The 14,826-nt window shown below is 38.5% G+C and overlaps 1 protein-coding gene across 6 annotated transcripts in view; it reads left to right on the top strand.

Moving 5' to 3' along the window:
• Positions 1-14,826, top strand: part of LOC107159601 (contactin-associated protein-like 3) — a 235,193-nt gene that overhangs the window by 150,314 nt on the left and 70,053 nt on the right. For 5 of the 6 annotated variants that reach the window (XM_048796272.1, XM_048796267.1, XM_048796268.1 and 2 more), the window contains 2 exons: positions 2,900-3,071; positions 11,998-12,104. In XM_048796272.1, the coding sequence (XP_048652229.1) occupies positions 2,900-3,071; positions 11,998-12,104 (279 nt within the window). Of the gene's footprint in view, positions 1-2,899; positions 3,072-11,997; positions 12,106-14,826 lie in introns of all 6 variants that reach the window. The other variant, XM_048796269.1, reaches the window with a different exon arrangement.

The raw sequence follows: 14,826 nt of genomic DNA, 5'->3' as shown, positions 1-14,826 counted from the left end.
GTGCAGTGGTGCATGCCTGTAATCCCAGTGGCTCCAGAGGCTGAGGCAGGAGGATCACAATTTTAAAGCCAGCCTCAGCAATTTAGCAAAGCCTTAAGCAACTCAGTGAGACCCTATCTCTAATTAAAAAGTATAGAAAAAGGGCTGGGGATGTGGCTTAGTGGTTAAGTGCTCCTGGGTTCAATTCCAGGTACCCCCACCCCCCAAAAAAGTAAAGGTTAAAACTTTCAAGTTATTTTTATTCACATTATAAGGATTTAACCTGGTCATCTTATGCTAATTGGAAGCTCTGATTGGCAGCTTTAAATTTCTTGATTAAAAATCTAAGTTTGGGGCAGTCTTTGAATGATAAAGGAGATTTTGGTAAAAAGATTGGAAACTGTTCTACTTGGTACTTAGTGAAAATATTTTGAATTATTGTATATGCAGGTTATTGTCATTTCTTTTTAAAATATATTTTTAGTTGTAGATGGATACATTATCTTTATTGTACTTATTTACTTTTATGTGGTGCTGAGGATCTAACCCAGTGCCTCACATGTGCTAGTAGGCAAGTACTCTGCAACACCCAGCCCTGTCATTTCCTTACATTAATTCACAAGTTACCTGTCAAATAACAAATTTTTCAATTGAAAAAGTAAACTAGTCTTAAAAATCAGGTTATAAATATCAGCATTAGAACTCTTTAATATTTAAATCATTGGAAAACATGTAGCAAAAAAAGATGATAATTAATTAATATTAACATATCTACAAAGTTTAAAAACAGTTCTGGAAATAATAAAAATGAAAAATAATTTTTTAAAGCAAAGAATAAATAAATGTTCTCCACTATTTTATTACTGTTTTCAATTATACTTCTCATAAAATTTATAATTTTTAGGGTTTACAGCAGTCTTTTTTAAATGCTGTGTAATTTTCACATTTACATATGAAAATTAAGTATTGGATTCAATAAATGCTTTGAAATTTTATTTTTCTTTGTTCTAGATTGGGCTCCCCAGAAAGTTGACTCTGTGGGAGATTCTTACACAGGTGGCTTAGTGGGGAGAATTAATTTGGAACAACCTTTGGAAAGTTGAGAGAGACACTGGAGGTGGATGAGGGACAAAGCTGAGCTGTAGTAATGCTGTTACAACAGAACACTCAGAAGACTTCAGGGAGACTCAGCAGCAATGCTCCTTGGGGCTGTCCCAGATGAGCCAAGGAGTTCAGGCACCGTATCTCTCCACTGCATCATTGGATGCTGGGTAGCCCCTAAGAGGGCTGTCACTGGAAGCTTGTAGGATCCCTTAAGACCCTGGGGAGGGCCCACCTCAGTCCTGAAAAGGCACTATGGGTGGAGGACTGGGCTGTATTGTGCAGTGTCCACTTTCTCAAAGAGTTACCTATTACAAAAGCTCTTTACAGGTACTGCATCCTCTTTCCTTTTCTTTTACTTCCCTCTTTTTCATTGCTTATCTTGCAGTATGCAAATCTAAAAACCTGAGACTGTTTGAGACGGGAAACTGAATAGAGGGTGAGAAAATACTCAAGTGCTTGCTGTCTGCATATGGGCTGAAGGATATGCTGTGGACTCTTCTTGCTTTGATTTGGATTTCAAAGAGATGCCCTTGCTCATCATTGTTATAAGATCTTTGTCATTGTTTTAATCAGCTTTTTCACTGTTGTTACCAAAAGACCTGACAAGAACTATTTCAGAGGAGGAAAAGTTTATTTTGGTTTCAGACCATTGATGACTAGCTCAGTTGGTCTGGGCTGGAGGGAAGCGAAACATCATGGCAGAAAGATGTGGCAGAGGAAAGCAGCTGGGGACATGCCACCTGGAAGCAGAGAGAGAGAAACTGCCTTTACCACAGACAAAATATGCATGCCCCCTGGAAAAAAATAAGCATGCCCCCTGGAACCATGTCCTCCAGCTACAATTTACAGTCACCGTGAAGTTAATCTGTATTAGAGGATTAATACACACATTAGATTAAGAATTTTATAACCCAATCATTATACCTCTAAGCTTTCTTGCATTGTCTCACATGAGCTTCTGAGGGACACCTAATATCAAAACCATAACAGTCATCTAGAGAAATCGAGGTGTGAGATAAAACTACTATATAGGAAATGCAGTTTGTAACTTACAGAAAACTGATTAATGGTGGGGATGGCAGGACTTGTAAAATTTAATTGTTAATATTGCGCTTTATAAATGGACTATTATAAGTGCTAATTTTTCTCTTATTTGCAGTGCCATATCATTGTAAAAACACTTGTTAATTTTTGTTCATTAGTGTTGAAAAATAATGTTGAAAGATGTTTGACTAAAGTGCCTCATTCAAAAGAGATGGGAGAAGTTAGATTTATATGACCAAAATTATAAAATATTAAAATATGTGTATGTATACATGTGCAAATGTACATTAGAGTGGATATTTAACTTAATATTTAGGCAAGTTCAGCACATTTATGTAAATATTCAATTTAAAATTACTTTTCAAACATTTTAAACTTAGCCAGTATTGATATGCCCATAATTTTCTTCTGGTACTACTGTCACATGTCTTTTAGTTTATATGGTCTAGTATTATGCTACAAGTATTGTTTTCTCATGTTGTTTTACTTAAATCAAAGGTGCAATAACTATTTGCAGGATTGTACATCTTTTCTTCCTCTTGTCTTCCCGTAAGCTTGACTCTAATGATTATTTTCATGCTCTCTCTTTATTTACAGCTTTTCTTCTTGTTACCCCACTATCATCCTCTTATCTGTGACCTTTCCAGGTGGTTTAGGAAGTCTAATCCTCAGGTGCCTGTAAACAGGGAAGCAACAGTCTTTATACAATAAATACTGTGAAATAGCTTTGTTACAGTTGTTGATTTTCTCCTGTCTTTGTCTCTGTTTTCAGGCTATCCTGACAACAGCTCTGGCTCTCAATGTGAAAATCCCCTGGGAGGGTTTCAGGGCTGCCTGAAGCTTATCTCCATTGGCAGCACAGTGGTGGATCCCATCTCAATACAGCAGGGGGCGCTGGGAAACTTCAGCGACCTTCAGATAGACTCCTGTGGCATCACAGACAGGTAGGGGCCATCCTAGATCATTATAGCACACCTGTTTCAGTTTTTTTTTTCTTTCTTTTAATTAAAAACACAGGCACAACTGTAAAAACACACTTTTTTCATGTCTTTCATGACAGCAGGCTTACCTCTTAAAGATTCCACAACCTTCCACTGGCTAGGGATTGAGTCTTCAACACTTAGACCTTTAGGGAATATTTAAGATCCAAACTGTAACACATTGAAAATAAGAGAACAACATCTTTGGTTTTAAACAGTTGTTCCTTTCAAACAGTGTTGTCTTGGAAGACACACTCATGGATTTTCCTTTCATATACCTGTAAATCACTTAAAGTCTTACAGAGTATTACTGATGCTTGTAATCACTGATGTGAATAAATACTGACAAGAATAGATATTCTTAAAAATTGTCCCATTACAGAAAACAGATTAGACTATTCTAAAAAGATAGTGGATCAGTGAGGGCCAGTAAATCAAAGTCATATGTGGTTAGCTCCCTTTTCTATAGGGAAAATGAGAAGTAAATCTTGTTTCAAGAAAGGTTGATGCTTCAGGGAATTTTAGCAATGTTGTAAGCAAAATAAAGAAAGAGATTCCCCAGTTGCCCTAGAGCTAAGCACTGCAGTAGTTCAATGAAGATGATAAGAAAAGCAAAGGTTTATCACTATAGTATAATAAAATTGTTAAGCATTGTAATTTTATTCAAGTTTTCTTCTTTACCATATTATCTAACTTTTAAATCATTTTGGCTAAAAGGATAAGCTTAGCCATATAGACTAATTTTTTTTTCCTGTACCAGATATACCCAGTTTAATGCCTTTTCTGAAGCAGGGTGTGCAAAAGGTTTATATTGAATACATAAACAAATTCCTTAAATCTTTCCACATCCATGCCTCTGAACCTCTTGAAATAGCTATGTAAAATACTTTGTACAAGAAGTTTATTCTAAATTTATCACTAATTGAAATTTCATGTCATAGCCAATAAACTTTAAGTCACAATTGCAATTTGGCAATGTGTTCATAAAGACCATATTTCTCCAGTATGTGAAATATTGTCTCATATTTTTTAAATGCAAATGTTTATGTTGTCATGTTCACAGTTTATTCTTTTGTAGTGAAATCAAAGAGACAAATAATTTTAGTCAGAAACCTACAATCCTGATTTTCAGAATATAGTTTTTTTGGGGTGTGGGGGAGATGGCAAAGAAACTGCCATCATTCATAAGGAGTAACTGCAGCCAGCTCTGGTGCCCAAGTTTCGGTGTCAGGAGAGGATCCAGACATCAAATCATGGGGTGCTGATTTCCTTTAAGAATCCATGTCACTTACTTTATTAGTCCAAGGATTGCTACAGAGCATGGATTTTATGAAGTACATTTCCTTGTTCAACATATAAATATTCTGGCAATGATGGACAATAATTAAGAAGAGAATTAAATGAACAGAAACAACAACATCCGCTATTGTTGTAAAGACATAAAATAACACTGACATTGATATCTTTAGGATAGAGCTCCTACCCAGGGTGACAACTGTCCAGTGGGCTAGAGGTCAAAGGTTGGAAGTCATATTTCACTGGCAGTTGCCTAAGTTATCAGTATAATTGTGGAACTCACAGGAAGTTGTTTTAGTATAGCCAGAATTACCTTATAAAGTGTGGTGAATTCTCAATATTTGTCTTATGTAAAGAATCTGAGCCAGGCACGGTGATGCACACCTGTAATCCCAGTGGCTCAGGAGGCTGAGGCAGGAGGATCAAAAATTTAAAGTTAGTGAGGCTCTGAGCAACTTAGATATGCCTCAAAAAAAAAATTTAAAAGTTGGGGCTGGGGATGTGGCTCAATGGTTAAGCATTCCTGGGTTTAATACCTGATATAATATATGTATATATATTTATGAGTGTACATGAGCATATGTATAAACGTCACCAAAATGGGAAGATTTTTCCATATCACACTTAAAAGTCCTTAGAAGTATATAAGTATGTATGTACCTTTCCTTAGAGATTTCTAGAATATTAGAGAATCTTCTTTAAGTAAAAATTGAGTTAATGGCTACTAAGTTGTTATGAAAATAGCCAAGAGTACTTTGTATGGTAATATTGTCACTAATTGTAAGTTTTTATGGTTCTGATGGTTTAATGTCTAAAAATATGCCCTCATTCTAATAAGAAAAACATTGGTTTTTCTCTTATTCTTTAGGCCATACCTATTAACTACATGTCCAATACACCATAAAAAATAGATTAGTTTCAAAACAGGACAAAACAAACATCCCCAACCCCAGGCTTTCACCAGCCCTCTGCACTGCACCAAAACATCTACCCAGACCACTTCTCTGCCTGCCAAGAACATTCATATTTGCTCATATACAGTCATAATAATCAGGGGATTTTATAACATATCCATCTGGCAAAGGAATTAATAATTACTGATATATAGACTATTCCTGGCTCAAATGACAAAAAAGATTATGAAAAGATGTTTATAATCTGACAGGAACGTAAATACCCTTCCTGAGCCAAATCAGGATGCATCTACATGGAGTGATCTGTCTTCTGGTGGTTCCAAGAGATGCTTTATGGGGAAAATGGCCAGTTGCTTTGGCATGCAAGTGTGTTAACTTTGTGTTAGGTTTCCTACCCACAAAGAGGAAGAAAAATTTATTTGTGCTCATGATATTAGAGATCTTGGTCCATGGTTGGCCAACTCTGTTGCTCTGACCCTGAGGTAAGGCAGAGCATCACGGTGGAAGATCAGGGCAGAAGAAAGCTGCTGAGCACATGCTGAGACAGAGGGAGAGAGAAGGGAAGAGTCCCAGGATAGATATTATGCAAGGTCATGTTCCCAGTGACCTACTTCCTCCAGCTAGGTCTCACTCCATTCAGTTCATTCAGATATCAGTGGGTTAATCCAGTGATGAGAGCAGAGCCCTAATCATTGCCTAAAAGCCCCACCTCTGAACCTTGCTGTATTAGGGACCATGCTTCCTATACATGAAATTTTGGGGACATTCCATATTTGAACCATAATAGGCTTCAAGGATGATAGTAGTGGAAATGGGAAATTGTATATTATACCAATTGTGTTTTGGATATTAGGATTTCAATTTCCTCTAACTCTGGTCACAGTGTTTTTTCTTATCTGTCAGTGGGACTATCATTGCCACCTCTTCCCATCTGCATTGTCTCAGGCTGAGTATTCATCTTCTCCATGCCAACTCCAATAGCACATATTGTACATTTTATTTTTAAACAAAAAATTGAAAATTACTACAAACTTAGAGTTCTTTATTACTTTTTAAAAAATTGTGTTCCAGAACACTTTAAGGTGAAATATAATATTATTTATTCCTTTAACAATAATTTTCAAACTATTAAAAAGTGTGGAATGTACAGAGTTTGAAAATACCAGAAAGGAAAACAATGAACTGTTTTGTTTTTTCAAATTGATGGTAAAGGGGCCTGACTCTGCCCTAGTCAGGCCACCCCCATGGGTTCTGAAGTGCAATGTTTGAGCTACCAGCACCCTGAAGAAGCTGTGCCTTGATACAGCTTAGGAATTGACATACCAGGGTCCAGGGACTGCTGCTTGCTTTTGTTAATAATGTTTAATTGAGACACAGCCATACCAGTTCATTTGCATAATGTCTATATTCATTTTCTCCTAATAATTGCAGAGCTGTGTGGTTTTGGCAGAGACTATGTGGCCTACAGGCCTACAATATTTAGTATTTTTCCCTTTATAGAAAATTATGCCAATCCATTCTGTAGTAAATAGGATGAAATGAAAGTTGGTGGGGAGTGGGAGGTTCTCTGGCACTATGTGGAGAGCTGTCTCATTTCTGTTGGGTCAAGACATGCTGTTCAAGGAAAAGGAAGAGATGCCTGAATGGGGCAGAAGGTAGGTAAGTCAATTCAGTTGGAGGCAGGCAGTAGAAGTAACAGCCTTGTCCAAGTCCCCAGTGCTAGGGGGAGTCTGACCCCCATGTGGATGGCTGGTGTAGAAGTTCTGCGTTGAGGAGATCAGTGGGTGTTGGAGATGGGGCTGCCTCTCCAGTCATGGGATACATCAGGCTAGAGGCCTGGGTGCTAACTTGAAGGCTTAAATATTCATCTGAGATGCCCTGGGAAATTGCTAAAGGACTTGAAGTTAAGAAGTCACTTGTGTGTGTGTGTATATAAGCAAGACTTTGAGCACAGAGTCTTGACACATGACCTGGGTGCAGAAAACAGAGAGACAGTGTATGATTGGAGGCCAGGAAACCTGGTAAGAAGCTTCTGCAATTTCTCTCAAGTGAAAAATAAGGATAAGATAAACTAGGGAACCAGAAAATATGAATGATTTACAAACTCTTTGGAGAGCAGAATCACAAGTTGATTTGCTGCAAGCCTTTGGGGTAATGGCAAGGGAACAGTCAAGGCTAATCCCATGTAGAGAGCTGGTTAAAGGCTAGTGTCATTCAGTAGAATGATGATGTGGGAGAAGCAGGATATTTGGAGGGGCAGGACCCAGAGGTTCAGCTATTAAATCTTGATATAGTGGGAGGACTACAGAAGCAAACAATCTTAAAGTTGAGAACAGACTGAGACGTGTCACCTACAGGAGTTTTCACCTAAAAGCATAGATGTATTTTTTAGCTTATCATTTGAGAGAAGATGATCCTGCTTCTACTCAGTCATTTGCAAACAAGACCTCTCTCTGCCTATTCACGAAATGGCTCATTGGTGGTGAGCTGAATTTTTCCTCTTAACTATGAGTGTCTTTTCTTCGTAGAATTTTCTGTTGTTAGAACTGAATACCACAGCCTGGGTTTTTTACAAAAAATGGGGGTTTAGCTGAGTGTGGTGGTACATACTTGTAATTCCAGTGAATCAGGAGGCTGAGGCAGGAGGATCACAAGTTCAAGGTCAGTCTCCACAACTTAGCAAAGCCCAAGCAATTTAGCAAGACCCTGTCTCAAAATTTAAAAATAAATAAATAAAATAAAAGAATAGAGGTTTATTTAGCTCACTGTTCTGGAGGCTTGGATGTCCAAGATGGGACAGTTGCATCTAGTGAGGGACTTCTTGCTGCATCAGCACATGGTGAGACAGCAAGTGTTTCACCTCTGGTCTCTCTTCCTCTTCTTATAAAGCCATTAATGCCATCATGGTGGACCCACCCTAAGGACATTGTCTAACTGTAATTACCTCCCAAAGCCTCACCTCCAGCTACTCTAACTGTAGCCAACATGTAAATTTGAGGATAAAGTTTCCAACCCATGAACTTTTGGGGGACATGTTCCAACCATAGCAGCTGCTATGAGCAAATCTATACACTGTCTCCCACTTCAAGCCCTGTAAATATGTGCTGGATAATTTAACTGACTGCCAGAATCAGCTCTCCACCAGGCTAAAAACCCTGGTCTCCTAACAATTTTTGAAACATGAAAGTATAAAGAGGTATCTGAATCCTTGTTCCCCTTTTCTATATCAACTCTGGTTGACATCTTCTTGGAATCTATACATGTTCAGGCCCTTGCAGTGTTTGGAGGAGCCATGAGGTACCTTCTCATGGACTCTGACTGTTCTTGGAGCAGACTGATATTTCCTCACTGCTGTGTAAACAGTGCCAGGGTGCTGAGCACACGGCTCCCCATGAACCCCAGATCTTTGGCAGTGAACTATATTCAAGTTAGATAAGATACTCATAGATGTACCTACACACTCTCACAGATGTATTTATGCATACTCATGTGCAGGTACATTCACACAAGGGCACACACAGGCACACACTCAAGCACACTTACACACACTGGTATACTCTTACAATAGGCACACAGGCACATATAACTTGGGCACACTAACATTCCAGCATATGCATGTTCAGGCTCTCACATAGGCACACACCCAATGTGGTGGGGTACACTGACATGTTGGATTTTTCTCATTGTATCTGATATCTGGTCCTCTCTGTGGACTCACGATCTAGCCAGGAATGTAGGGACTGGGGTTATGGGAGAAGCCCTCAGGCCTGGAGGAGGCCATTAACTGCAGCCACTGAAGTAAGAGCTTCAGAGAGCCTGGTGTTGGTGGTAGAGGTAAGCAGGTTGGTCTACCCCCCAGCCCTGGGGATGAAGAGACATCACTGTTTTCTCCTGTGAAGTGTACCTTCCAACCCTTAACACTGAATCTGGCTTCTTTCCCTTGAAATCTGGAAGGCCTCTTGTCAGTGTTCATATGTGTCCTCTTATAAGAAATTGGGTTTCATTCTAGTGTCAGTGTCCCACATGACAAAGCAGGATTAACTTTGACAGAGGTATCCCAAAGTTTCTACTCCTTCTACTCCTTGGAAGAAGCAGACATCAAGCTCAAGAGGAGAATTGGCAGTTTTGTAACTTTTGCAAACAGTTGAGGCTTTTGTGTTCTGTGCTCATAGTTTAAACTCCATGAGGAAATGAGTTATGGGCCTCACCTGGACCTGGACACCATTCTTCAGAGTCACAGTCTTGTCCTTCACATTATAGACAAGGGAGTTCACTCCTTCAACCTTCTTCCTCATCCACCATTTTCAGAGTCCTGCTCAGGGATATTTCTGACCAGCCATAAAAGATCAGGATGGTGGTATTAGAGTGAGGCACTCTGTTCCTCAGGGGAGACCCATAAAGACCAGGCCTCAGATACAGGATGCCCTCAGCCTCCCCCTTACAAGCTCCCAACACTGGGGCTGAAAAGGAATTGTCATGCCAGGTCTGGGAAGTTCACCACCACTTACCACATCTACGCTATGAAGAATGGCCACTCCACCATCCTGGCTAGCAGCACCTTGCTGGTTCTACTGTGGGTCTGCCATCTCAGGAAGCACATAAGTGTTGCAAAGCTAGAGCTGAGGGATATGGAGACCAGAGCTCCTGCCCGAAGCTGTAACTCTCTAGTTAACATCCTGGGCTTGGCATTGATACCACTTGTATAATCCATATAGAAGGAATAATGTCAGAACTATAGAGAACAGCTAAACCAGACTATAACTAGTTCAGGTTTTTTAATGTTTGGTATGAAATGTCTGGCTTTTGGTATCTCTGCTATATTTTGTTCTGTTTCCTTCCACTGCTATGTAATTGACCTGCTGACTTTCAAGGTATGGGTATCCCATCTTCAGCATTCACTCTGTAAAGTAAGCTGAACAGGCTTTTGTATGAATCTCATAATATAAATGTGACCTTCACTGGTATAAACTGATTATCAGTGTATTCTCAACATCGATCACTTTAAGATTAACAATCTGTTTTGAACACTGTCAGAATTTACAAATAAGCATTATCCCAGTAGACTCTCAAAATCAAATACATATTTCTTTCTTAAAGTAAAAACAAATTTGCCTGTTTCCTATTTTTATTGACATTGAAGATTTTCCCTTTTTTTCAAGGAAAACCAAAGATTAGAAGATAATGCTTGGTGACATCTATAAGAATTTCAGCATCTGGAAGTATAATTTGTGCAGTGTTAGAGGGGGAAAGAAAGTAAAATAGACAGCTATGCCTTTTATCTTTTGGGTTTTCTACTTTCCACTTGATGGTGTTTATTTTACTTTTTTTTTTTTTGCGTTTTTTTAATTTCCAAATTGGTCCCTGGAGCAACAGAGAACATTGGGACAGAATAGGAGCTACCTGCTTTTCTGTGCACTTCCAAGTGCTCATACTTTACTGTGTTGTTGTCATTATTATTTTTTAAATATTTTATTAGTTGTTGGTAGGCCTTTATTTATTTTTATGTGGTGCTGAGAATCGAACCCAGTGCCTCACACATGGTAGGCAAGTGCTCTGCCACTGAGCCACAACCCCAGCCCTTATTATTATATTTTTAATGTATTGGGGATTGAATTCAGGTCTTGTGCATGTTATGCAAGTTCTCTACCACTTAACTACATCCCTGTCCAGCCCTATATTGTCTTCTCATAAGCAAACATTTTACTATTGCTGTGAATCTCTCATTCCTAATACAGTTTTAGGATCTTATCATTTTTTTTGCTTAATTTGGTCCTGCTTTGGGACTCTCACCCTTTATATTTTTGTGTGTATGGTCAAGAGGGGAAATTTCGTGACTTTGTATCTTTCTAAAGATGGTTGTTCAATGTTTTAGTTTTAGTTTTCTGTTTTTCCTAAATATCATGATATGATGAATTTCAGTCTATTTGCTAGCAGTTGTGTGGAAACAATTTGAACAATGAACTGGAGTGAAGAGGGAATAAGAATAAATCATGATCTTATAAACTGCTTCAGATTTGTGAACAAGGCTGTATTTATCTATGCAAATTTGTATACATAAAAATCATGATGGATATAAAGAATTAAAGCCAATGGACCTTTGGGGAAATGCAGGCAAGTTAGAAAATAACACATGTATCAGATTGTTGTGCTTTTAGGAAAAAAAACTTCGTTGTATACATACAGAAGTATACTTGAGATTTACAAAAGAAACCTGTTCTTTTTGCATTAAATTACTAAATATTGTGTTGTTAAAATGTCTCTTTGGTTAAATTTGATCACATGCCCAACTTACATTCAAGGTAGAGATGCAGGCTATGCCATGGATGGAAAGATCTGCAGTGTCACATCACAAGGGTGTGGGAAAATGTGTGTCTGTCTATGGTTGTTGCAGGCAATTTATATCCTGATTATGTATGAAATCAATCTTATGTTTTTATAAGAAGCAAACAGTTTTTCTAATAAAAAACAAAGTGTTGAAAATGTATCTGTCACAAATGCATGAGAATCTACTGCACTTAGGAACTTGTGGTTGTGTCAAGTGACCTTGAGGACAAACTCCACAGTCTTTGGTCCTGTTGAAATGTTTCCGTTGACTATTGTCCTTCATCTTTCCCTGTACATGCACATTTTATTATGACTGAATGTGGGAAACAGCAGTGTGTCTGTCTGTCCTTCTTTAGGTGTTTGCCCAGCTATTGTGAACACGGGGGTGAATGTTCCCAGTCCTGGGACACCTTCTCCTGCGACTGCACTCACACTGGCTACGTGGGAGCCACCTGCCATTCCTGTAAGCCACACAACCCACTGGCTCTCCTTTCTGTTCTTATATCCCATTCATTCTTTTGTGCATATGTGTTTGTGTCCATGCACCCATGTACCAGAAAACAGGAAGCAATAGTCTTTTACAGACTTGTTTTCAGCTGCTTTATTTTTGATCAATTTTATTTCCCATTGATGTCAAAGTAGCTTTAAAAATTCATAGTATCAAATAGAAGAACATAGAGAGCAAAAAGGAAAAGAAAAGAACCAGCAAAGGGAAAATAAGTGTAGTAAAATAAAATATAGCAGGAGGTTAAAAATAAATAAACTGCACCCAGAACACACAATGTGAGCTGGGTGTGGTGGGACATGCCTATAATCCCAGCGGCTCAGGAGCAGAAACAGGAGGATTGTGAGTTCAAAGCCATCCTCATCAACAGCAAGGTGCTAAGCAACTTAGTGAGACCCTGTCTCTAAATAAAAAACAAAATAAGGATGGGTATGTGGCTCAGTGGTTGAGTGCCCCTGCGTTAAATCTCTGGAACAAAAAAAAAAAAGAAAAACAAACAATGTGATATCTTGTTCTGTTCCTTGATCTGGGTACACATATACTTCTCAGTTCTCAGTTCTTTCTTCTCTTCTAAAGAAAATGTGTGGCCAGGATGTCAATATAAAATTGAATGAGGAACACCTCAGAAGTACCAGACGAGGAGTAAATGTGGCAGTAGTTCTAGAAAATGAAGAGAAAATAGTGAACTTTCAGGTCCCACCCAGTCTTGCTGTTGTTTGATAGTGAAGGAGATGGAAAGAATTAATATCTGCAGAATTTATCAAATGCATGCACAGTTTTAGTCCTCTGCATGTTTTTACTCCTTGAATACTCAAAACAACCATAGGAGATAAGAGTTATTATCACCTACACTTAGCACTTGGAGGAGGAAGGAGGCTGAGGAGATTGACAGCAGACTTACAGCTCTAAGACTGGAGCCAGGACTGTCAAATACCACTCATCTCCTTCCTCAAGAATTATTCTCTGTCACACAGACATAAACACAGATTATTTGGTCACAGTCACAGAGTTAACACTGAGATGGTCCCTTTTACTTACAGCTTACCTAGTTTTCAAGCTAATAAAATCTTATTGACCACTAATCATTAGTTTCTAGAAGCATATGACAGAGCCCATGAAATACTCATGTTTTAGCTTTTGCTTCTATTTGTTTTAGATTTGTTTGTTTGCTGGTTGGTTGGTTGGTGTTTTAATTTGTGTGTCACTCCTGATATTTGGGGTCCTGTCTCCACAGCACTTCCCCTCTCCCTTGGTCTTTAGAGGAGGAGTATGACATTTCATGTCTGCTTCCTTCAGTCCCTCCTGATGGGGGGATACTAGCATTGTATCATTAAAAAAAAAACAAAACCCTTCCATGGCCCTGGTGCAGTAGTGCACACATGTGTAAAGCTGATGCAAGAACACTGCCAGTCCAAGGCCAGCCTTGGCAACTTAACAAGACTCTCAGCAACCTACTGAGATCCTGTCTCAAAATAAAGACTACAAAGGACTGGGGCTATAGCATAGTGGTAGAACACTTTCCTAGCATGTGCAAGGCCCTGGATTTAATACCCAGGACTGAGTGGGGATAAGAAAAAAAACAACTATTCCTTGTGAATTAATTTTATTCCGGTACAAACTATGAGGTGCATAATGCAGAGAATGGATTGTCATAAATCTAACTTTGCAGGAACTGAATCTCAGGGAACTAGTGTGGGTTTGGAATGAGACCCCTGGGTCTCCAGATGTGGGATTTCCACAGAGAAGCAAAAGAAGGTGACTCCTCCCCCCCTCTATATCCAGTGATCAGTTCCACTCGCATCTTCACTGAGTTTTACATTGGTAGGTAAGAATTTGCTAAGGAATGTCTCCTTTGAAAGGAGTTAGACATCTAACCTTGGGCTAGGGATTTGGTCACAGTCACAGAGTTAACACTGAGATGGTCTCTTTTACTTACAGCTCCCTCATCACATTAGAAAAGTGTCTTAGACAAAGCAGATACCAACTAAATGTGTTTGTTATCAGTAGCTGAGATCTAAACATAATTCTAAGTACCACTGAGAAGAGAAACTTGACTGATAAATGTAAAGGGTCTTCTCCCTGTGGCACATGATTTAGTTTGTTAATGAATTGATTTTATTGTGATTCTCTAAGGATATATCAAAAGAAAGTTGGATATTGCCAAATCAAAACCAAGTGATCATAAAGCCACTATTTTTATGCGGAATAGAGGACAGGGATGGGGGTTCTAAGTTTAAAATTATTGCATATTTACATTCCCATTTATATTATTTTGTTTCCTAATTATTCTTCCTCTTTTTTGTTCTTCTAGGCAATTTGATATGTGTATGTATCACTGTGAGCTGTGTTCCTAGGTGGTTATTGGCATGTTTGTTTATTTATGGAAACGTGAATATTAGTGGCCCAAAGCCAAGAATGTTGAGAAAACAATTTATATTTTTTATATTTCCATCAGTTGGAGATGGTAATAGTTGGACTCTTGATTTGGTGGCCTCTGATTTAGACCCTTGACCATATTTAACAAAGAACATTTTCTTTTATAGTATCCTTGAACTAAGCAGACATTTCTTTTGCTTTTTATTCTGTGAGATGAGAGAAAAATAACTTTTATTCTCCTCCCTGGGTCATTCTTAACTATTTGAAAGGGGGAAAAAAAAATATATATATATATATATATATA

Source organism: Marmota marmota, unplaced genomic scaffold (genome assembly GCF_001458135.2).
Source record: "Marmota marmota marmota unplaced genomic scaffold, marMar, whole genome shotgun sequence".
Classification (NCBI taxonomy): Eukaryota; Metazoa; Chordata; class Mammalia; order Rodentia; family Sciuridae; genus Marmota; species Marmota marmota.
The sequence above is the reverse complement of the archived record's forward strand: the minus strand, read 5'-3'. Positions and strand labels throughout refer to the sequence as shown.